The sequence below is a fragment of the Tiliqua scincoides genome, chromosome 3 (assembly GCF_035046505.1).
Source record: "Tiliqua scincoides isolate rTilSci1 chromosome 3, rTilSci1.hap2, whole genome shotgun sequence".
NCBI classification, from domain to species: domain Eukaryota; kingdom Metazoa; phylum Chordata; class Lepidosauria; order Squamata; family Scincidae; genus Tiliqua; species Tiliqua scincoides.
The window spans coordinates 199,195,582-199,221,503 of NC_089823.1; the positions used below are offsets into that span (position 1 = coordinate 199,195,582).

Sequence of the window (25,922 nt, forward strand, 5' to 3'; positions counted from 1 at the left end):
TAGTTATCATGATTGATAACCACTGATAGATCTCTGAATTTGTATACAGTTGGCACTCCTTATCCAAAGATTTCCATATCCACAGGTGCCAAACCAGTTGGAGGGCCCCAGAACTCCTATTTGATGCAACCAGGAGGTGTTCTGACATGTGGGAAGGTAGCTTATCTTTGAATGTCATCTGCAAGGGAGTAGCAACAGGATATGAATATCTTATCATATGTACTTACTGGTGGGCCACTATGAGATGGGCCCTTGACTGGATCCAGCAAGGCTTATCTTATATTCTTAAGCTTAAAATTTGAATTCCTGGCATCTTCAGTGGAAAAGGGTTTTGGTGTGTTTTGGTCATTTTATTAGTTTTTATTACTTTGAGCTCATTGTCACCTCTTCCTCATAATAGGAAGCTATTGTTCTTTTAACATAGGAATTTGCTCTATGACTCACTTTTCAGCTAGCCTGTCATTTGATGCAGTAGTACAGAAATATCAGAAATCCAGGTTTTTAACTTCTTTTATTCAGATACAAATTGAAAGCAGTTGATGAATGGAGCACAGCCCCACTTCCTCTGCCTCCTCTCCCTCCAAAAATCTATGATCAAGAGGAAAGGAGAAACAGCAAGAGAAAGACAGCAAGTTATAACATAATGACAAATAAGCATTGTGGTTCAGACCTTTGCTTTCTGGCAGCTTAAAGGGCAACCAGTCCTACCAGCCACCAGTAGGTCAGTTACTTTATAGATGGTTGCTGCCATTTTTAGGCTGAAAGTGCTGCTGATAAATGCAGGGAAAATGCTTTTGTAAACATATGATACCTGCAGCATCCTTTGATGGAGCTAAAGAATTTGACTTCAAAAAGGCAGCTAACATTTGGCAGAGTGGTAGGTTCTATTCAGCCATTCCCTGCATCTCTTGCTAAACAGAGAAGCCCTGCTACTATTTTAAACAGCCAAAGTCTCCAGCTTGGGTTAGTGTCAGTAAATTAACTTCAAGGCAACCACAATTTGTCCACTATTCTTTAGAAATTAACCAAGCAACTGTGCTTGTATTTAACTTACAAAACTGAAATATCACCACACAACTGAGGCCTAACTTTGTGTAGTGTTTTAAAAAAGGGGAAGTAAGGGGATCTGGCTCAAACTTATAAAATAATTGGTTTGGTTTCAAAGCTAAACTCATTTTTATATCCATGTACAATTCTTAGATTTCATGATTAGAATCTAAGAACAAGGGAATGGGATCAAAAGGAGGAAGCAGAGGTACTTTCAATTCAAGTGAACTGGTGGAGGTTTCTACCATCCCATTTTATTAAATAGCAGCCACCATATTTTCAAATATGGAATAGAAAAATAACCAACAAATAGAGGCTATGTTTAAAGAAGTCATCCCCTTGCAAAAGTGCCAATTCATCCTTTTGGAGATGCTGTGAATGGCCTCTGAATGATTCATTGAGTAAACACCTGACAAAGTCATCCCTAAGCCACATAGTGAAAATCTTATCTTCAGCTCATGCTTTTTGTAAGGATTGCTGTGAGTAATATGTTTCTGTAATTTCTAGAATGACACCACTGAGCAGAGACATAATAGTTTCTTAATAAGGACAATTTCAAAACTGAAAAGCAGTAATGTGTCTACATGGAAGCACTGTATTTGAGATATACTAGAGCATGAGAAGCAACATTTGGTGTATTCCATGTTGTAAGAAATTGTATCCACAAGTTATATAGAATATGCTCTGCTGGGCTAGGGGGATGACTTTCTGATAGGTGTCTGGCTTATGCTGATTTCCATGTCAAACTACAAAAAGGGAGACAGAAGCAAACAGGAAATTTTCTCTAACAGAACTTTTAAGAATCAAGCACCTAGAAGGGCTTTTACTATTGTTGGGCCTTCAGGCCTGCTATCAGAAAAATCTTCTGCTCCTAGAAACACTGCATCCATTTCCTGCAGATACGCTTACACTGAGAAAGCCTGACTAAAGCTATTAAGGCCTTAACGACGACCCGTTTCTTGATCCCACTGCAGAAAATCCACTCTGCTTCAAGGCTGCACAGAATGCTGGGGTGGATGGGAGGCAGGGATGTCAACAAGCACCTATGAAAGCTGGTAGGCTAGGCTCTCCAAGGAGCTCCTCTCCCCCCACAACACAAATTGGCAGTTAGCTTCTTATTGTTTTGTTTGTTTTAAAGAGATAGGATTTCAAAGTCTTCATCCTCTGAATCAAAGAATCTTTCCAATCTGTCTGCATCAGAAGAATCTGCAGGAGAAAAGGTAAAAATAATTTGCTAGTTTAGACCTGCAGTGATTTAAAAGAGCTCATACCACTTAGAGAAACACCACTGGACCAAAACTGTTACAGAAGCTATCACAGAACAGAAATGATAGATGACATAGGCTCCTTTCCTGTTATACCAAGAGATGACATGTAGCTATATGCTTCTTTGTTCTGTAGAATGGAGGCATGCTAAGATCTCATAATAATGCATTAAGTTGAAACCCTTGCATGTGGTCCATACTACACAAGGTTCCATCTTTTGTTTAATATATAATAATAATAATAATAATAATAATATACAGTATTTATATACTGCCTTTCTTGGGCTTTATTCAAGACTTTATTCAAGGCGGTTTACATAGGCAGGCTTATTAAATCCACGCAGGGATTTTTACAAATTGAAAAATACAAATTTTTGTATTTGTAAAATTTTTGTAAAAATACAAATTTTTACAAATTTTACAAATATACACGTGAAAGATGCTACATGCTAGTGCTATACATGAAGAATGGAGTGTGTTCTCTACTAAAACTAACTACTGTACAGGTATCTTTGATCCAAAGAGTACAGAAACTTTGTAGCAGTTTATGTTGGGCCAAGCACACAATCACATCTGAAGTGTTATAAATGATGTGGTTCATTTTGTATCCCATCATTCTTTCAAGGAGGACTTTAGTCCATAACAGAAGTGCCCAAACCCCGGCCCGGGGGCCACTTGTGGCCCTCGGGCTCCCAATCCGGCCTGCGGGGAGCCCCCTGTCTCCAATGAGCCTCTGGCCCTCTGGAGACTTGCTGGAGCCCATACTGGCCCGACAACTGCTCTCAGTGTGAGGACGACTGTTTGACCTCTCACCTGAGCTGTGGGACAAGGGCTCCCTCCACTACTTGGTGTTTCATGTCTGTGATGCAGCAGTGGCAGCAAAGAAAAGGCTGGCCTTTGTGCAAGGCCTTTTGAGCTACTGTAAGACCTTCATTCATTCATATAAGTTCCATCTCTAATACATTCATTTATGTAAATTTATTCAAATTTTAAATGTAAATTAATTCTTTTTTTCCCCAGCCCTCAACACAGTGTCAGAGAGATGATGTGGCCCTCCTGCCAAAATGTTTGAACACCCCTGGTCCATAAGCACCAAAATCTCTTATCTAGCTCCTTTAAATGGCCAACAGTAAGCATTACCTGGAGTGAGATTCAAAACATCAGGGCTACAGAAGTGTGAAGGCTGATGTTCTACCAGTTCAAACATGGGCAGGGCTCCTCTGATCAGCGACAACTGCAAGAAGCACACAAAGGGTCACACTAGTTACCCATTTCTTAAGTTATACTTTGTGTTTGTCATAACTAGTTAATGCTGAGCAAGACGACATCTCTATAACATCACACTATCACTTATCAGAATGGATATCTTAAAGGTAAACATCTACTCTAGTCACTTGGATAGTAGATAATGGCTGCAAAATCTGCTTCCTATGAATCTTGCCCTCATAGCTGCAGAGATATATAAAATCCTAGATGCTAGAGAAGAGCATAGCAAGTCCACATGCCTTCTCACTCTGCTCATTTCAAATCACTAGTTTTACCTTGTCCCCTGCAAACGCAATTAAGACACTTGAGTACCACCCATTGTATGCCATCTCATGGAATAGGATTATATTTTGCAACTGAGGCACAGTTTTACATTACACATTGGATTACTAGCTGTAGAAGATACAGTGATGATTAGAGTTAAGCTCCAATGCAAATCTGAGTGGCTTCAGCAATACAAGTTCTTATTTCTGTTCACTGACTTCATCTTTATTTTAGAAGATAGCAATTCCTCCTACATCATCAACCGATTAGATTCAGGGCAAGGCTTAAAGCCTTTCACAGCTTCATACACATGTACTGTACATACTCATGTATAAGTAATAAAGCCTTAAATGACCCTGAAAACATTGGTTGACTTATACACAGGTCAATATGCAAATAAAGCTTCTAAAGGCAGCTGCTTGGTGAGAAGGGGACAGGCTGAGAAGGAGGATGCAGTGGGATGAGGAGGCATTTTACTTACCAGTAACTTTGAGGCAGCAACAGAAAGCAAACAAAAAAGGTAGCCATTTCAGCTTCTCTAATAGGAAGAGCTTATGGGAATGGGGTGAAGGTGCTTATGGGAATTGTAGTCTTCGAAGGCTGCTGCTATAGTATACTGCAGTGGTTCTCACACATTTAGCACCAGGACCCACTTTTTAGAATGAGAATCTCTCAGGACCCACCAGAAGTGACATCATCAAGCAGGAAGAGTTTTGACAATGCTAAGCTGCAATCCTACCCACACTTACCCAGGAGTAAGTCCCATTTACTATCACTGTTAAAAGACTGTACATAGTAGCTTGTTAGAAGTACAGGTCTTTAACATTTCCCCAAATGCAGTCACATCCCATGGTAGCATAAAATCTAACAGTTTTAAAATAAAATATTGAAATGAATGGGGACCCACCTGAAATTGGCTCGCGCCCGATCCACAGTTTGAGAAACACTGGTATACTGTATTCCTCACAAAGCCTACAACTCTTATAAGCACCTTCATCTCCCTTTTTGGAAAAGATAAAATTAATCTTTTTGGCTTTCTTCTGTTGCCTCAGAACAATTACTGGTAAGTTGTTTTCAAAGAATTTCATATACCCCTAAGTTTTACCCTCAACTTATCCATGGATCATAGCAAATTCTATTATTTTTGGCTTAAAACATGCTCTAGACTTATCCATAAGATTGACTTATACATGAGTATGTATGATAGTTTAAATGCAGATGGCCACAGATTCCCAGGAGTTTTGTTTAGAACAGGCCCATAATCTTAATATGAAAATAGAAGTCCATGATCTTTTCTTCTTTCTCCAACAGTGATACCTTTAAGTATATGAATAACTAGTTAAGTATGAATAACTAGTGCAAGAGCAGTAGCACAAACAGCAGAGTAAGTGGCAAACAGACCAAAACTCAGTCAATAACCTGAGCATTCATTCGTTTTAAATAAGAGCAGACAGGATCCCCGGCTAACAGAAAGACTCTAGTCCCCACAAAAAGTAAAACAAAGGTGATATTGGCAACCCAGATATTCGCATTAATGCTGTATTGCCATATATACTCCTGTATAAGTCAAAAACTATGCCTAAAAATGAACCCTGAAAATCTGGGTTGATTTATACATAGGTCAATTGAGTGAATAATGGTGAGGTGGTGGTGGGAATAGGCTGAGAAGCAGGACACAAGGGGGGGGGGGAGAAAAAAGTAGTGATTTTACTTACCAGTAATTACAGTACTCAGTGGCAGCAATAAAAAAGGTAGCAGTTTTAGCTTCTGCTAATAGGAAGAGAACTGAAGGTGTTTATGGGAACTGTAGTCTGTATGAAGGCTGCTGCTATGGAAGTGCTGCACTGTAATAAAGCCTACAACTCCAATAAGCACCTTCATCTCCCTGTTTGGAGAAGATGGTAAAATAACTCCTTTTTGCTGCTGCTTCAGAACAATTCCTGGTAAGTCATTTTCAAAGAATTTCACACACCTCCTAAGTTTAACCCCAGACTTATCTGTGGGTCATAGAAAATTCCATTATTTTTTGCTCAAAGGGCTGCCCTTGACTTATCTGCAACATTGGCTTATAGGTGAATGCGGTGATTTGAATTTGCTGGCTATTGTATACTTCAGTGCTAGATTTTATAAATTACAAAGCTGCCCAGTCCACAATTTTTTGTCCTTTTGCACACAGGATTTGTTATAGACAAACCTTCTTGATCTGCTGACACCAGTCATTGAAGTCTTCCTCTGTGTTGCAAAAAAATCCCTGCCAATGAAATACAGTTTTTTTACTGGCTTAGAATACATAAAATAGAAAATGTCTAAAAGTTTGTAAATAATTATAGCTTATGCAAAGTCAACATATCTTAGATATATTTTGTAAAGCCATCACAGCTAAAAGACAAGGACTCCGCTCTATATTAGCAAACAGATGGGAGAAAGAGGAGACAACTGTACCAATGACCTCACAGGGAGGTAGAACCAGCTGGCAGTAAATGGATACTTGAAAGACAGTTCCAGATAAATAGCTCTCAGACAATATGAAAGTACATAACGAGCACACTCACCACTGCAATTGAAGGATCAAGCTCTGCAATGCTCATTCTGCAGGGTGGATGCTGACAATGGAAACTCTCATCAGGGATGTGGCAACTGTCAGTAGATTCCACTGCAGGCTGAGTAGTGTGTGGGTCAAGGTAAATTAGTTCTTCACCTAGACAGAAATACATAAGGAGAAATACAGGAAACACAATACTGAACTTCCTATGGGAAGATCATGTGTATACGATTGTCTCATTTCAGTCAGATGACGACTGTTAAAGTGGCAGGAGTCTTAAACTGACAGATTCAGAAGGTGATGGATCACTCCAACACAGCTGACCCACTGGTGTGTCATGACCCAATTTTTTGTTGGTTAAGAACCTGCCATGACTAGGAAGCTGCGGAGTAAAGTGGTGTGTGACCTACTTTGTTGGCCATGTCATGCTGCTTCCTGGTCCAAAAACTGGGTCACAATCCACGTAGGGGTTTTGGACCATGTCATGCTGCTTCCTGGTCCAAAAACTGGGTCACAATCCAGGTCACCAAGGTAGAAAGTCTGAGAATCTCTGCTCTAACACACTTACCCAGATTAAGTCTCTTCTGAGAGCTATACTTGTGTCTGTGCAAAGAGATTTGTTCTTTGAAAAGGTTATTTTTGAAGTGTGTGGAGTACCACATCACATGGTGAACATTTGATACAGCAGTGTTCCTTTGGCTGAGTTGTAACAGTATTCCCAACATCTGACTAGATTGGTGCATTCAATATATATACTGCTCAAAATGACTCTTACTTACCTACATATCCAATGAAATAATGAGCACTGTTAGGTTTTCCTCCAATGACTCCTAGAGATTGAGGCATCATAAAACAATGCTAAAAAAGAAACACAATGAGTTTCATAACAGCTAGCAAAAGCATATCCAACGTAAATAGCACTGCATGAACATAAAAACTGGAATGCATGCTAGCCTGCTAAATATTCAGGCAACAGGCAGCAGAAGAGGTGTTCTTAGGACAAGTGTTCTGCCACAGGGAAGGGCAATTCCATTGCATAAGTTTCCAGGAAGAAGAGAACAAAAATGACAACAGTATGTACTGGCTGCATTATGTCCTCACTGGGTAATAACAGTATTTATATACCACTTTTCAATGAAAAGCTCAAAGCGGTTTAAAGAAAAAATCCAATAACTAACGGCTCCCTGTCCCAAAAGGGCTCACAATCTAAAAAGATGCAAAAGAATGCCAACAGCCAGCCATTAGAAAAGACACTGCTGGGATGAGGAGGGCCAATTACTCTCCCCTTGCTAAAAAAGGAGGAGCATCCACTTGAAAAAGTGCTTCTTACCTAGTTAGCAGGGTTAAGTGGGGAGGGGGGGACAGCAGTGGTGGACGGAATGAGCCCAGAAGGGGGCGAGATTGGCAGCAGCAGCACTGTTGCAGCCAATCCCCCTTCCTTGGCCTGATTCAATGACAAAGGGCAACGTGGACTTGGCCAGTGATTGAACTAGCCCAAGTCCAAGTTATCCATTGCGACTGCTCAGGCTTACCTTCAGGCACAGGGACAAATGTCCTCCTACCTCAGAGAGACCTGTCGCCTGCAAAACCTCCCCATGGGATGCAGCACAAGCTGTTCTGCTGCTGCTGCATTGACACCGAGAAATTTGTGCTGGATTGGGCCAGCAGACTGCTACTGATAAATTAGGAATAGTGCTAAACACTGCACCAAGATAGGCATTTAAAAAAAATTTGTTCCATCTTGTGTTTGGGTGATGTGCCATTTGTCTGCACCCTGTGCCTCTGTAGCAGTGCTTTGGTTATAAATAGTTGCCTTCCTCCAATGGTTGTGTTCCCTTATTATTTTATATAAGGTATATTTTAGTCTGAAATTGTTAACCGTGTTGGGTGTTTGCTCTGGTATAGGAAAGGCGAGATAAATATCTTTTGAATGAATAAAAGAACCAGCTATAAGACAAACACAGTTGTCACTGCAGGCTTGTTTCTGGAGCCTAAGCAATTAGGTTATCTTAACAGGACCAAACCCCTTACCTTCAATGTTTCAATATAGGCTTCATTGATGTCTGTGAGCCCAAGGCGAAGAGGTATCAGCAACACTAAAGGTTTCCAGAGCAATAGCCTGTCTGTACATTCTGCTCCATCTGGATACCCATTGGAAAGTAGATCTGGTTCTGCAGTGGGAAATGCTGAAGCCCCAGGAGATGGACAGTTGAGCCTGCACAACCTTCCTATCAGGATGAACCAAACATGTTCAATTATGCTTACTCACACAATTCAGATCTTGATGCATTTTAAGCACATTCAAGGCAATCGAGACACTATTACTACATGCCCCAATGAATTAAAAGATGCTCCCAGAACACTAGTCTTTGTGAGTAAGTAGATGCTGTGGATAAACCACAAGAAATTTCAAAGTCCTATGCATGATGGTGTCAATGGAAGGGGATGGGGGCAAATACTAGTCAATTTGTGGCTTCTGTGCAAATCATGTCTTCAGAGCAGAAAAATTATCATTTCTTTTACATAACCCCTTTTTCAATTTTCCATTTAGTTTCAACAGCATTTTTGACTACCTGAATGGTCTCTATGCACAGAAGAAAATTTGCTCCCCACAAAGATTTTCCTTTATTTTTAATGTTTTTTTTATTTTGAAAGATTTAAAGATTCCAGGATTCTTTAAAACTATGTTGTTAAAACAACAAAATCAGGTGATGTGCTTCAACTTTATTGTAGTTCTCTGGCTCATCATTTTACATAACATTGAATAATCTTGCATTTGCTGTGTTACAGAAGCTTGCTAGAACCTATAGAACAACAACACAGCGAAACTTACTAATCTCCTCCATCACAACAGTGTTGTCCATGGCTATGTGTACTGCCAAAGAGCTCCATGTATCAAAAGTGGCAAGTTTTCTAACAGAGAGAGAAAGAGAAAAATTAGAGGCGAAAGCACTACAGAAAGGCTAAAGCTACCCCAAGATTTAAAACTACTAGCTGATCTAGAAAGCAGTGTGGTTGTGGTCATGTTGCACAGGGCAGAATCTAGCTCTGTAGTACAATATCAGACAGTGGCATCTGAAGTTTCCAGTTTTTTCTTGAGGGTGCTGGTTTTTGTTTTTTTTTAGTTTTTACTGAGCAGGAGACATTCTTACTGTGTGTACATACACAACAACAACAACTGGTAAGGCATCAGAAGACAGAGGTGGTCTGGGATTGATGGACAGGGAAGCAGAATGTACTCTATGCAGCACTCTCTGCCCTTCAAGGCATCTTAGCCTCTGCACATGTATATGAACCCACAGCCCATTCATCCCTTCCACTCTGCACAAAGTATTCTGATTTGGATCTGGAAAAAAGTGTTTATAGAAACATGCTGACCAGGAGAAATTTATTGTGAGCATGCAATCTAAGGTCTTGCAAAATATAATGATTTTTAAATCGTGGTAACATGGGTCCTTTACCTATAGCTTGCATACACTAAGTTGGTGAACATAATATACTACAAATGAGGCCAGTGTCACAAATTGTTCCAATACCAGTTTCCCTTAAAGATGTTCAAATGGATGCTTGCAGTTGATGCAAAAAAGAAGAAGGTGCTTACAGAATGGGTAATCCCAATCTAAGGAATCAGTACTGTTATTTGCCAGTTCTTAGAAGCAGCTGGGAACCTTAGAACGAAACAGATTCCTATGCAAAGCCACAATATTACTCTACTACAAAATCAGTCCTTCAGTGGTCAGCCCAACATGGTTATGTTGGCTCTCTATATACCTTACTCCCTCAGTAGAGCCTACCCATGAAAAATGTGGCTTAAGTCTTTCCAATATGTGCAACCTTGAAATCTAAGTACTGTATTTAGGCCTCTATTCATCCTACACAGCCCTATCACTCTAGCACAGGCCTAAGAATGAGAGACTGGATAATTCTCAATATTTCAAAGATGATATGATGCCCCAGAGGCAGACTTTGGCCAGAAAGCTTCATGTACTTTTGACTAGTAGGGGTAAATCTCATTTGGAAAGAAAGCTGGGAAGCAGCACTGATCTGTCTGATTTTCTATAACATTATGGACTGTGAATGAGGAAACAAGTTTTTGGTTTGCGCTGTATCAGTGATTCTCAAACTGTGGGTCTGAATCCTACCAGTTGGTCACAACCCAATCTTTTTGTTGTTCATGAAACTGACAGGGTAGATTAGGCTATGTGCATCAAGGATTAAACAACCTGCTACTTGGGAGAGGGAGCACTGTTGCCCGATCACCATTATAGCCACAGAGGCTTGAGTGGCTGCTAAAGGGAAACTTTTTTTGGGTGGTTCCAGGATGACCAGATGCAATGGAGGACAGAGTGCCTATACCTTTAACCATTGTATAGAAGAGGGCAATCTGGCAGGTGTAGCTATTTAAACCCTTCCATATTGAGCTATACCTGCTAAAATCCCCGTCTTCTATCCAGTGGTTAAAGTTATAGGCATTCTGTCCTCCACTGTATCTGGTCACCCTGGGTGGATCCCAATGGTAAAAAGTTTGAGAACCACTGCTTTATATGAATAAAGCAGTAACTAGTAGTTTTAAGGACTAAGAAATACCCCAAACAGGAGTGAACGCCTGAGGACTTACTTGAGTACTTGTGCAACCGTGTTTGGTCCATACCACTGGCCTATAGATTTTCCCTCTCCAACTCCCATCTGGGCTGCAACAATAAACAAATTCCAGTTAGTCCACTACTTCCCTCAAGGAACTTTCTTTCTGAACCAATCTGAATATATGCTAAATTAAGTATTAGAGTTGTTGGAGCCATTGAGATGTCATTTGCAGCTACAAAACAGACACTTCCAAGTAACTCTGACTAATGAAAATGTCTAACATGTTTTCAGTTTCCTAGCACGACACATTAAAGACCCAATTTAAAAAAGTCTACTGCTTTTTGAATAAGTTGGCTTGCAGGCTAAATGCCTGCTAGACCTTTTCTCACTACAAAATATTTCCACTGTAGAATAAGAAGTTAACTACAGGCTGCTGCCCAAAATTTAGAATATCCATTAAGAGATGACAATGCTATTATTCTATGGGTAACATTATAATGTTGCCTGTGTGCTCTATAAATAAAACAATACACAAACTGACTTCATTTGAGAATTAAGGGATAGTCTAAAAACAGTCCATGGCTAGATCAGCCTGTTCTGTAACATATAAAGTCTGCATCACAGCTACCGGCATGTTTCCTTCTCTTTTTTAATACTTACATAATGGCCTCTCATTCTTAACAGCACAAATAGCACATCCAGTTTTGTTAATTTACAACAAGAACTGATCCTCATAAACACAACCTTGTCATCTGAACACACTTTACATTCTTACCATAGTGCACTATGAAATAGGCCGCTTTGAAAAACAAATTGTTGCTCAAATAAATTCAGAAGAATCCGCTACTGCTATAACATTCAAGCGAATTTAGTGCAGGTAATCTTACCTATTTGGTGGATGGAGTAGTAGCTGTCTTTTCTGTCAATGAAGGCGTTAAGAATGTTGTAATAGTTATCTGTCTGCTTCTTCCCTTTCACCCACCTCCAATCTGAGACACAAAAAAAGATTCTAGAATCAATATTCCCAGCTCTACAAATTAAAATCTCTAATAGCAGTTTATAAATTATTATTTTACTTTTAGAGATTACACAGGAATTAAACGGATATAACCATTAAGATGATTAGGCAAACCATTAACAGGTCACATACAATGTTTTATCTTCCACTGCTTACTCCTTAGTTTGGAAGACACCTTAATTTCATTTAAGATCAGCCAAATGTTCATCTGCATTCCTAGCATGTCATAATACCACCACCAGAATTTCCATTTTATTCAAGCTGTGGCAAATTCTTACTCAAAACTTACCTTATACTACAATAAGCAAACAAGCTGATCCACAGACAAAACTAATGTTATGTATAGCCCTCGTAAAGTGTACCTAAAAGAGATGTTAACTGAGTTTTGAAGGAAGTGACGCTTCCTTCAAAGCGTCCTTCTAAAGGTAAATTGGATCTGTTTCATCATCCAGTCATTGTTAGGAACAGTCAAAATAATTTTAAGAGTACCTTACAATATCTATTCATGCTACATTACTATGTCCTCCACAATCAGGATCATTATTTAGATTTGACTTACCTCTGCCTAAGTGCCTGCAGACCAACGCCTGAGCAAAAATCATCTGGCCACATCTTAACATGCAGCCCCAACCAGTGTCAGATGTAGGACCTGTTCCCCCTGCAGCCAGAAAGAAAGCACAGAGACCAACCTTTTTGAGCAAATGTGCCACAAGTAGCACAAGGTCGCAGGAGCTTCATGGTATGCCTGAATAAAAACTGGAGGGCCCCAAAGCCTAGCTATGGCACTGAGTCATGCCTACACTTCTGCCTTCCTCTCCAATCCTAGGTAGATACCTACTCTCCACTCCAGCTCAGTAGACTAGAGGCAAAAATCAAAGGAAGGAAAACAAAACTTTTATAACATTACAGTTATTCAATGCAAATGTCCTGGATGCCTCATAGTGTACGTATGTTGGGAAAACAGCAACAGATTGTCATATTTGTTCCAGATTTTACAAGAAAAAAAAAACACAACGTTTTACTTGAAGTGACCATAGCTTTGCAATTTTGGAACAGGTAAACCATCAATCTTGAGTCAAGAGAAGAGGCAAGGGCTGCATATAAACACTGAACACCTAACACCCCCAAGATCTTAATTTTGATTTTTTAAAAATTTCTTGCGCCCTTTATATGGCACACGTGAGCTTCTTGAGAAATCTCGACATCCTCAGCATTCTGATAACTATTACCTTGGCTCTCCATACCTCTTTTAAAATTTAACAGCTGTGTTACTGATAAGGCAAAAGTTGAAAGGTTTAAATAATCCTCAGTTTATCTGTGTTTTGTGAATCACTTTTTCACCTACTGATAAATATGCAAAAAAAGAAAAGCAAGCAATAAGCTTCCAACAAGTGTACAGTTCCCCTCCAAAAGAAAATTTACTTTGTATTCTGCAATTTCTATATAGTACTTTTCATTGTTTCCTATTTACAAGGTGGAACAACATTTTCTTAATTTTTATCAATGCTAGGAATGTAATCAAATTTCAGCAACAAGTGACCAAAATAATAATAATAATAATAACTTTATTTTTACCCCACCTTTCTCCCCGAAGGGACTCAAAGAGATACAAGTTTACTTGTTGGAGCTTAAAGAGCAAAGTACCAACCCATTCCTATACCACACTCTAAATGGCAGAATTGTCCCACCAGATATTGTGAACACACACAAGACTTCTATTGGCTTCCCTCATTTACAGAAAAATCTAGAAAATGAAACCTGCTGCTTACCAATAGCCGGAAAACTTTTTCTGTATGTGAACCAGAGACGAGAGGTCACATCTAACAGAATCTCCTCTTTCTCTATAGAATGGAAAACAAGATACATCAATAAACTTTGAGACAGTGGCATTGTGCTGACTAAAATCTGTGCAGATTCAGTGATTGAATTGAATTAATATTGAATCAATAAACCCAGTCATCAAAAATAAGAAAGGGTTATCTGCAAATATTGGACTCTCAATATGTGTGTGTGTGGGGGGGGGGAGATTATACTTTCTAATATTTCAACTTCTCTTGGGCAATTCTCTCTCAGCTTTAATTCCAGAGAACAAAACCAGCTAGAAAAATGGGGAAGGAGGGAGCTCTGCAACACCTGCACATGAAGAATGACAGCCCCTTAGAAAAATTCAGTGCAGCACATGAAGGTTTTCAGTGGGGAAATAGAAAGGCAGGGCTGAGGGAATAAGATTGAAACTTCACATATCCATGCACTCACAGGGCCAAAGCCAGTGAAGAGAAGTGTGAAAGAGAGTAGACTAAAAGTCTTCAAAGTACAAGTCAAAATGAAATATTGACACAATACCTGTTAATACACTATATTTTCTCCCCAGGACCCAAACAGGTTCTTTAGTCTCTGGGAAGTCTTCATACTCAAACATGAGAGTGTCATACGTGAGAGTAGCTGTTCAAAAAACATATTAAAAAATCATCATATACATCTTCTAAAGTTTCTGTTCCATTCAATGACAAAAGATACAGGACAATTTACTTCAGAGAGTTTCAATGATATGAAAGTTATGGATGCATGGTAGATGCTAAGCAAGTGACAAGAACTTACCCTGTACAGGATACTAATATCATCAGCCTATGATGGACAAATAATAAGTAGAACAGCCAAGTGCTGAACCAAAACAATTCTTTTCTTCCTAAATAAAAAATTTTGTATGTTTTTATATGAGCAATTATTCTAGATCCATAACTCCACTCCTCAAATGGCAGCCTCTTATCAAAGTAGTCTCCCCTTTTGAATCAAACAGCAATCATATCTGCAAGATGATGAAAATGTACATGTTCTTCAGGTTATAGAAAGCAATGAAAATGCCTTTAATCCAAATCTGTATGTTAGGCACGATCTTTCATTTTGTCTAAAATTATGGCGCTGTTCAAGTGCTTAGCTGACTCTTTTTATTAAAGGCTGCCAACAAAGTATTAGTGAGCCCCATTTCATTTTCCTCCAAGCACATGATGACATGAATAGACATGCAGCAGAAAGCATCATATTGTTTAGCTATTCAGCAGAAGGTTTAGCCAAGACTACTTCAGCCACTGCTACTACCATCACTCTGTATGTGGCTCCAACATCCACTTTCTGGTCTATCTCCAAAAAGTTGTAAGAGGGAAAGGACAGAAAACAAGTGAGCAAGCAACAGGCAGAAACTTCAACCTATAGCTCTTCAACCTCAGGTCCTTCTGACACCCCCTCTCCTTGGTAACTTAGAAGAGATCTCCACTTAGTGTCTAATCCAGTGGTTCCCAAACATTTTCGACTGGCAGCTCCATTGACCTACTGGGCCATTGGTCACAGCTCCCCATGAGGGTTACAATCCTACACATTGTATAGAGCAGAGGGTTTTTCACAAGGATTCTGCAGCTCCCCTGGTGGGTGTTCCTTGAGGAGCCATGGCTCACAGTTGGGAGCCACTGGTCTGCTCCTATTTTCCTTTTACATACTTACACAGTCTCTACCACATCAACTCTCTCAGAGTATTTCCAGTTTTCCAGCCTGCAGTACAGCCATTACTGTATATACTAATCTCAGTGCCTCACTATTGCATTCTGTCCTTTTCCCATATTTGCAGAAAACCCTATATTAAGGGGTGCCCTCACTACATTACACAATACATCAACCAAAATTATGAACAGCACCACACACAGATTTCTTTAAATCCAGTTTAAGTACTTCTTTGTCCCAGCTAAATTATGCGTTCACTGCCTGCCAAGTTAGATACCCACTCAACCCGTCCTGCTAAAATTCAGTCACTTACTGGGTGCACCTAGGAGAGGAGTGTCAAACTCATTTCATACAGAGAGCCGAATGGCATTCATCATGCCTGCTGGGGACCGGAAGTGATGTCATTAAACAGGTCATAACAAAAAACAAGCACTTTTTCTCACTTAGGAACTCATTAGCTGCAAATGACAAAAGAGAAAATGTGCAAATCTTGACTATATTTCAAGGTATGGGAGAGCCCCATTTTCATGTTGGCTGCCCTTTCAGCAGTAACTCCTTAGCACTGTTCAGCAGCTGAGAGCCTGAGGGTCAGATAAAATACTTCCGTGGGCCGCATCCTGCCCCCAGGCCTTATGTTTGACACCCCCGACCTAGTACTTTTGACTGTGTGCTCTCCAGTAAAACCCAATAGCCTTCGAACTCCAAAGCAACTACCCACCCTTTTGTTTCAGGTTTTTAACAAGAAAGAAGGATAAAGATACAGGCTGAGAGGAACAGAAAGCAGAAGAATGAGGAAGGTTCAAAGGAAAAAAAGAGTAACAGACAGGAAAATTAAAACTGGGCCCTAAGCTGTAAGCTAGGCTTTTCCCACATCTAAAAAGGTTAGACTACAACTTCCTTGGAATTTGAACATTCTTGGAATGAGAAGATAGGCGTATTATGTAATTTTCAAACTCACCACACTTCTTTTTCCCCTTCAGAGATTCAGGTTACAAGAAAGCCCCCCCCACCTCTCCATACAGTGACTATTTCTCCTTCTAGCTTGTGCCTGATGATTCTTTTCTCCTACAGTTTTTTAAAGGAACAGAGCAAATTTTGCCATTGCTGTATCTATGTGCTCTTTTTCTCCTTCTCCCACCCTCTGAGTTTTGAAAGGGGCATCACTGTTTCAATTACAGGTAGTCCCCCAGGTTACGGATAGCCATGTCTGTGCTTTTGTGCAGATGAGGTCTGTCCAACCTTGTGCTTTTGCATCTGTGCAATAGTGCTGTTCCAACATAATGTCCGGACAATGTCCAGAACAGAACTTGTATGGAAATCAGGAAACTAACTGTACTACAATACTGAACAGTCAGTTTCAGCATGGGTTTTGGCTTCATGTTCCATTGTTAATTGGTCTAACAGAGAGAGTGGCTTTGTATCTTATCCTCCCCAGATATTTGGATTTGCTGCTAAGACCCAATTTTAGCTGCTATTCCTAACATCCTCCTTGAGCATGTTTCTTTATCTCTGTTCACAGAAGTGATTTTATCCAATACAACAGTATCAAACAATATCTGTTAAATCCTGCAATAATAAGCAGCAAAAGAAATGCAAGTATGAGAGGTCAGCATCTTTCTGATATTGCTTGCATCCTCTGTCTTCCTTCAAAAATTGTCTGTACTATTTTGAAAAATGCTGAGCAGCTAGAATCCAAAGGTAGACATGCATCACACAAATTTTCACATAAAATGTGGCACATTTTCACACAAAATGTTTACAAAAGCTTTTGTAAACAAAAAGGCACATTTTCACATAAAGTGTTTACAAAAGCTTTTACTTTATGTGAAAATGCTCATTCTGTATTGATGTAAAATTCTGTGCAAGGATCATTAAAATCATTACTGGTTCAAAATGGGTGTAAGTGCTCTGTCCTGAGTTGATACAAACAGATACAGCAGCTGTGCTAGTTTATACATGCTCAGGACTGCATCTCATTCTCTACAGTCCCTATTCCTATCCCATTATGATCCTTGTGTGATAAAATTCCCCTCCTTAAATCCAATGAAGAGCATGGATATACATTAACTCCTATTTACATTATTTCTCATGGGGGGGGGAATTCCCCTTTACATGTCATTTCACTATATGTCCAATTTTTCCAGTGTCTAACCCTAATTTATAAAGTAGATCCCAGTACATGACTGTTCCAACTATCTGTGGGCCTTCAGTAGCTTGGAATCAATGGCAGTTCCTACCATATTTGGACGTATTATCTCCTGTTCCCCCTCCACCCACACAGAGCCATAAACATTAAATCCTAAGTCAAACAGCTCTTGCTTGGGAACCAGCCCCAGTTTGAAGCCTACTGGCTAAGGGCCCAAACTGATGGACCAGTAGTGCCAGCTCTGGAGCCCAGTGCTAAGCATCATAAATGTGACATAAAGCAAATTTATGGCATTGGGGGAGTAGGGAGCACTGGCACCGGGCCAATGGCATTCAGCACTGGACCCAGCATCAGGAGAAGACCTTTGGCAGCCTCTGTGGGACCAGTGGATGCAGAAGTAGCCCTTTTTGCTGGAGCGGTTAGGATTGGGCTGTAAGGCATGTCAGAAAAAGCACCTAAATCATAGTGAAATAAAGTCTGCATGAGTATACTTCACCCCAATACACAGGTTGGAAAACTCCCATGCATCTCACTTTTACTAGATACATGACAGATGTGTGAATGGTGTATGTAAAACAGACACTCCCACACTTATTCTTGCATTATACAGTACTTTGAAAAAGTATTTTCCAACATTTTTCATATACTTTTTAGAAAGAGTAAAATACAGAGCAGCCACAAGTACTACAAAGAATAGCAAGTAACTAGAGGCTGGAACGCTATGAACAGGAAGTTCATCTAGCCTCATGCCCCCCCCTTAGTTAAAAAAAAAAAAAGAAAGCCTAGGAACCACTGCTGTATGCTCCCCTTTCCTAGGAGTCCAAACTAGCCAATAAGAACAAGTTAGGCTCTAGAGCAGGGGTGCTCACACTTTTTTGGCTCGAGAGCTACTTTGAAACCCAGCAAGGCCCGGAGATCTACCAGGGGGAAGGAAGCGTCTGACAGACACCCCCTTTAATGTATGGAGCCCCTGCTGGAGTCTAGTCAGTTTCGTCAGTTTTGTTGCTGCATGCCTGAAGAGCAGCTAAAGTGTCAGTTTCAGTGTCAGTTTAGTGTCAGCTAAATATGTCAGTTTCGTCTAGTCACTAGACAAAACTGACATATTAACAAGCGATCTACTCATTTTGCCTCGCGATCTACCGGTAGATCGCGATCCACCTATTGAGCACCCCTGCTCTAGAGCAAACCCACCCTTCACCATCCCATCCTTCTTTGCCCTCCTTGTTTTTTAGAGTCCACAACTGATAAGTCTGCAGATCACTCATTCAGTTCAAATTTCACATACTCTGCAGTCCTGCCTTAGAGGGCATCATGCCCTGTGGGCCGTGTGATTCTAACTGGCACTTAATGTGAGAGGTTCTGAGAAAAAGCCTGCTGAGCTTCTTTCAGTATAGCTAGCCACAAATGCATAGGGTGTAAATTAATAAACTGTTCACTTTCTTACAACATAAGGCCAGATATATCAGGTCCTTGCGACTAATGCAATTCATGAGGCTGTCTGCGCACAACATGCAAAAAGTACAAGTTTCAGCACACAAAAAGCACAAATGATTTTAGGAGACAGTAGGCACATCAAGGTGTCTTTAAGAGAAAAGGGTACTTTATTCAATGCTACAGTAACAGAGACTATAATTACAGACTGAGAAACACCTATAAACCTATAGGTGGAATGTTAGTATCCAAACAATGCCTTTTCATTTAATTTTTTTAAAGTCTTTAATTGTGAACCACTCCTGATTTCTGAAAATGTTTCAGTTTGATGAAATTCTACAGAAAAGGTTTTTAGTTTATTACTTTAGTTTGAACAATCTAGCAGCTGTTTGAATTCCTCTGTTCTACATTCCCTTTTCCATTTTTGCTTGTTTAAATAAACAGCAATCCTTGACTATGCACAGGTGCCCAATGGTCAGCTAAGTCAGACAGCTGAGAAGAAAGACAGATCCCTTTAGGCCCTGGAATATCTCATCATTCAGTTTGCTGCTCAAGTAACCCATTGAGGGAGGCAGATTCCTCAGGATGGCGGAGCAGAGTTATTTTAAACAAGGAGGGGGGCAGGCGGTAAGTTCTAAAGAACTGCTAAGCAGCATACTAAAGACTTAGCCTAAGGTTAGTACAGGGGTTCTCAAAACTTCCCCCTCATTGCAACCCACCTGTCCTGTGGCAGAGAGAAAAGTGACCCACCACCTTCTCTGGTACCGGCCTACACAGACCTCAAAAGGCCTTGTCAGGACTCTAGAAGCAACCCAGAAGTAAACAAACCTGGAAGTAAACCCAAAGTGACTTCTTGGCTGCTTCTAGAGGCCCGTGGAGCCCCAGTGAGACCTCCAATTGAGTTCGGAGGGCTCAAATTTGAACTAACCAGACGCAAGGACAGGTGGGAAGGCCCAACTCAGGACCCACCAAGTGGATTGCGACACACAGTTTAAGAAACCCTGGGTAAGTTGCTAAGGGACTGAGCTGTAAATCAGGACTTCTCCAATTCAAAACTCTCCTTGGCCATGAACTCAATAGATGACCTGAGGCAAGTCACTCTCTCTACACCTAAGCTCCACACCTACATGATGGGGACAAGAGTACATATCCTTCAGGGTTATTGCCAGGACATCATCATGGAAATACACGTAAAGAACCCTCTCAGTGAAATACAAATGTTAGGTATATATTTAACTTTTAAGGGCTTCCATCAGAACCTTCTTCTCACAGCTAATAAAAGCATCATAGCAACAAGCTTTGTGGAAATAACAAAGGGAAGCACAACGCAGCTAGATTTTCAGCCATTAACTTCCATCAGGGCTTTCTTCCCTTGCTAAAATGTGCATCACAAAAAACAATGATAAAATAATAAATGAACTGACCTAGCATTCTGATGCACAATACACTGATCTAAAATTGAGACCCCTAACTGACTCAACCATCTTCATAAGCTTGCTTATATGCAAGGAGCATGGCCTTGTATATAATGCCATATTCTGGCTTCCTGAGTTGAGTTACAGGCAGCTGCACTGGAGTTTTCGTGCAGACGCAGTGAATCTTTAGGTGGTGCTTTTGTTCAGGTGTCATAGCACTGGGCTAGCAAGAGCTGTATATCTTGAGTCATGTAGATTTCAATTTACTCACAGATCCCTGGAACCTAACTTGTAGGTATGTACAAGACTTAGGGCCCAATCCTATCCAACTTTCCAGTGTTGACTGTCAGACATCTTCCCTGATCCCATCCTTCTTTGTGTCTCCCATCCCACAGGTACTGTCTGCTTTCCCACTGGACTATTTCCATGGGAAGCTGAGAAGTTGGGCCCAAAACAATGACCTCAGCAGCTGTAATAGCCTGGTGTTTTGAGAATGGGATGATAAGATACATTCCTGAGTGTTTACCCCAGAAGCTCAAGGCTATGATTATTCTTCACATGTATCACCTGAGTTGCACCTAAGCTGCTCTTGAGAGCCCTTCTCCCACGTGATGGGAATATGCCTTGTTGTAACACTTTAGCAATAAACACCTAAGTCTGTAAAAGCCCATGAATTCAATCACTGCTTTGCTCTCAGAACGTGCTGGACACTGACAGGCTGCATCACCCATTGAGTCACCAGGAAATGCTTCTGTAAACCTTATGCCTAGAGATGCCTCTGTAAGTCTTATGCGTGGAGGTGTTCCTATAAGCTTGATGCTCTTGGATTAAGAGCTCCTTTATGGCAACTGTGGACTAGACTTGTATCTTCCTCAGCTCCCAAAGAACTTCCAGCCCATATCCAGAGCTAGGGTCCAGAACACCAATATAGCCACAACGCAGTTTCATGTTGTCATGGATATGTACAGTTCAGGCCTAGTAGCACTGCAAGGCCTGAACCAAGCTAAAACAGTAACACAGAAGTGGCTTGCATTTCCTGGCTGCTAGGATTTACATCTCAATGGATGGTGATTATGTAGCACCTAGGAGCCAGAAAGACACCCATCAAGGATGGAATGCAGCTGTAGATCTCCAAGGGGGAGGGAAGAGCTGAGAGGGTGAGCTTCCAGTCCCACTTCCGGAGGAAAGGTTCTTTGTTCCTTGTCTCTGGGTGAGAGATGTGGTGCGTGCACATCCTGCCCCACCAGGACCATGTGGCCATAGGTAACTGGCCTGAGGATCTACAAAAGAAGCTGACCCAGGTGAGGGTTAGAGAATAATAGAGTTAGCAAGTTAGCTTTGTTGTTTTATGCTGATATTTCCTAGAAGTTTTTATGCCTCTAGCATTTGCTGCCTTTTGTAACCTTATGTATTTAATAAAGTAGAAAATCTTTTTACCATGTTGGTTCATTGTCTGTTGGGGACAAAGGTTCAGAATCCTGCCTAGCCATTCAGCAAGCTACCAAAAATCCTCATTGTGGACTAGAAACTTGAGGACTGAGACTTTAAGTAAAGAAAGTGCTCAGTGCCTACAAGGGATATAGTTAAGCCTAAAGGGTCTTGGTTTCCCTGAACTGAGGCACTGGCTCTTACAGGGTGGTGGCAGTACTACCGACCAGGGATCTTTGAGAGCTCTAGGGTTCAGAACCAACAACTCTGAGCACCCAAAACCCTGGAAGTGAGACCCAAGTTTACGACACATGTAAGGGAACAAAATGTTCCCTTAAGATTGGACCCTTAGTGTACTTTGTTACCAACAGTGCTGCTCTATGCCAGTGGTTCCCAAACTAGTGGATCACGAGCCACTAGGGCAATGGTTCTCACACATTTACCACCAGGACCCACTTTTTAGAATGAGAATCTGTCAGGACCCACCGGAAGTGATATCATCAAGCAGGAAAATTTTTAGCAATCCTAGGCTGTAGTCCTACCCACACTTACCCAGGAGTAAGTCCCATTTACTAGCATTGTTAAAAAAAATATACATAGTGGATTGTTAAAAGTACAGGTCTGTAACATTTCCCCAGATGCAGTCACATCCCATGGTAGCATCAAGTATAATATATTAAAAATAAAATATTGAAATTAATGGAGACCCACCTGAAATTGGTTCGTGACCCACTTAGAGGGTCCCGACCCACAGTTTGAGAAACACTGCAGTAGGGGAACCAGAAAAGGGCCATTCTTCTTTAAGGGGAATGGCCCAGAAATTGTTAAGGGGGGGGGGTGTCTGATGAGTACAGGAAGATACTGATTGTGAACCATCAGCAAGACAACATGAACAGAACCCATACATCCTCAATTCTACCTGCTCTTTAACTTCAACACTGAGAGTAAATTGCATATGATGTCTTGGCAACATAGAGGTCTTAACCATATCTCCATGAGCGCAGTCCAGTGAATGTCAAGATCAGAGAAAAATACACCATTAGTGCTTCAGCAATGCCAGTCACTATGAAGCAACTCCTATTGCTGAGCCACCTTTTCACAGCAATTTCACAGGCAACTGATCCATAGTAACCAATGTTAAATGGAGCGCTCACCATAATTTCATTTTCAACCAAAGTGCAGGTTAATGTCAACGCATGGAGATATGCTCTGCTCATAAACATCACAAAATATGGCCAGGATAAAATCTAAAAGAACAAAATAAATGATTTGCAAAGGAAGCAAGATGCCCTTTTACATGACATGTGCGCAGCCAGCAAAAAGTTGGGGACAGTGTGCTATATATATAACTTGATATGATATGACAGATGAATGATGAATGAAAAATGACATTAAGAGGTAAATTTAGAAGACGAAATTGATTAAAATATATAATGATTTATTAGTTTTAGTGATATATGATAATGATATATTATTTCCAGCACCCTTTTTTGTTTTGTGTAGTGAAGTGTGTTTTTTGTGTTATGCGTGTTTGTTTATATTTTTTTATGAAAAATATTTAAAAAATAAAAAAACTTGGAGACGGTGTATAAGTCTAAGAAGGAATTTTCTGATACTGGTGCAGTGGTTAGAGCCTGGATGTGGGAAACCCAAATCATATTTCTATTCAGTTGAGAAACTTGGATCAAAAACTTTCTTCAGCATAACTTGCTTTAAGGTTTTTATGAGCCTAAAATACCACTCTGAACTTTGTGAAGAAAAAGCCAAAAAAAAAAAAAGTAATACATGAAGTATGTATGGGATCAAATACAAAGCAAGGAAGAGTCAACAATGTGATCAGAAACCAGAAAAAACATCTTCTACAAGGACAGTTACCAGTGAGTAATCACAAACACAATCCTGAATCACTTGCAAGTTACCTATACTTGCCTTTTTTGGGGGGTTAAAGGCAGAGTATGAATTGGCTGAATAAATAAATACGGAAGTCAGGTTATCTGTAATTAAATGAGTGGAAGACTGCAACCAAACTAACTCTTTACACTTCATATTACTAAACCAAAGTTATGAAAAAGAGTGGTACAGCGGAGCTAAATTGTCTGAAGTGTGGCACACAGATTTTTATGGAGCATCTGTATAATTTAGCAAGCACAGTTTGACACCACGACAGATTCAGAATAGCTGAGCAGCATGTGAGAGTTGATCACATGCCACAAACAAAAAACCTTGCATCTCAGTCAACCTGAACAGTAAGTAGAGGTGTTTGAAAATGGTGTTATTTTACTCAGAAGTAAGCCCATTGTGCTCAGTAAGGCTGCAAAACCTATCTTACTCACCAGAAACAAACACCTCTAACAATAAGTTATCTACAATGCTTTCAGGGTCTTTAAATAACCTATCAGGCACAACTCAAGTGTATCACACACACTGAAAGGGTGTGTACATGTACAGGCATGCACGCTCATACAACCTATTTCTTAGCCATCTCATTTAGAAAAAGAATGAAACAAAAGCAGAACAACCAGACCTTTTCTATAGAACACCTTAACATTTCTGTTTACCCCCACCTGCTGGGAAAATCAGGAAGTGGATGGTGAATGACAAACAATGGGGAATGGGAAAACAAACAATCTAATCTTTTGGAAATTGGACATTTTCCATGTGCATTGTGGCACTTCCATAGACAAAACGACACCAGTTGTGAATCAGCCTCCTCTCTCACATAAAACACAATCCAACTATTTATTTAGAAAAGCAATACAAGCAAACATGGGGGGGGGGGCTACAGACTTGTCAAGCCTGTCAAACTTTGCCCCCAATGTACTTCATGAACCAGGTCAGAACATCTGGAAACATGAAGCACGGGCAGCACTTTCGACCCCGGGCTGCACTGTGGTTGCATCAGTGCTGGAAAGTTGGATAGGATTGGGCTGCAAGTCAAAGTACCACCAGAAGTGACTGGGGGTGGCATCATCACCAGTTACCTCTGGGTTTGGTGGGCCGCTGTGAGACACAGGAAGCTGGACTAGATGGGCCTATGGCTTGATCCATGGGGCTGTTCTTATGGGTTGGGGGCAAAGCAACAAACACCAGCAAGAGTGGACAGGAGGGCGTTTCTGAGCGCAGAAAAGCATGCATGGAGCTCTGCCTGCCTCACCTTGCCTCTTACCACTGTTTGTTGTGTCGCGCTCCTGGTCTCACTGCTGGGTGGCAGGTGGCCAGGAGTCCTGTGAGTACCACCAGACACCACCTCAGGTGCCACTGGGGATGCCTGTACCACGGTTGAGCAACACTGCTCCAGCCTGGCAGTCAAGGCATATCCCTGAGCAACTTTGCACCCACCTTCATAAGGGAGCCTGCCATTTCAGACCCTGCCTCGTCACCCTTCAGGACAGCCCCCCACCCTGAGGGCAGCCCACTCACGCAGCCACCCCAACCTCCCACTAGCCACCCCCGCCTCTCTTGGAGAGCAGACCAGCCCTGGCTTCTCCCCATCACACCTCCCTCCCCCAGCACAAAGCAAGCCCCAGCTCTGCCCTCCCCCGAACAGCCACCCCACTCCAGCCCCCCGGGGTGCCCCTCTCACCCGCGTCCATCCTGCCCCCCTCTCCCAAGCAGCTTCAGGGGCGGCCACGGGTGTCCCCTAGTCACAGACCACCAAGCAGTGCACTCTAACCCAGTGGCTCTGACGATCGGCGTTCTTGTCCAATCACAGGGCGCGTCACGGCTCATTCGCGCGTTGATAGGGCCGTGGGAGAGGTCAGCAAGCTCCTCTGCGCCACACCGCTTCCTCCCCTAGGAGGGAAGGGCCATCTTGTTGTACGGATAGAGCCGCCCTCTGAAGCGACACGCTCGTTCCAAGGGTGACTTCGCCCCTTCCTGAAGCGGGGAGAGCGATTTTATATCTCATACTTGTCTTTCGGGCCCCTCCGAGGAGCGCAGCTGTCATAGGACATCAAAAAGCGTAGGCACAGGGCGCCGCCATCTTGCTGTACGGAGCCCTCTCAGAGCAACATGGCGGTCTTGC

General features: G+C 41.3%; 1 protein-coding gene across 1 annotated transcript; it reads right to left on the bottom strand.

Annotated features, from left to right (window-relative positions):
* Window positions 1-474: 474 nt before the first annotated feature.
* ATG4B (autophagy related 4B cysteine peptidase) lies at window positions 475-25,620 on the bottom strand. The gene is made up of 13 exons (XM_066619396.1): window positions 25,482-25,620; window positions 14,330-14,428; window positions 13,756-13,827; window positions 12,546-12,644; window positions 11,856-11,957; window positions 11,003-11,075; window positions 9,218-9,297; window positions 8,416-8,612; window positions 7,164-7,242; window positions 6,395-6,540; window positions 6,037-6,093; window positions 3,453-3,546; window positions 475-2,253 (listed from the first exon to the last, which is right to left on the bottom strand). The coding sequence occupies exons 1-13, from the start codon at window positions 25,489-25,491 to the stop codon at window positions 2,180-2,182; spliced, it is 1,182 nt and encodes a 393-aa protein (XP_066475493.1). The 5' UTR covers window positions 25,492-25,620; the 3' UTR covers window positions 475-2,179.
* Between the last annotated feature and the right edge of the window lie 302 nt (window positions 25,621-25,922).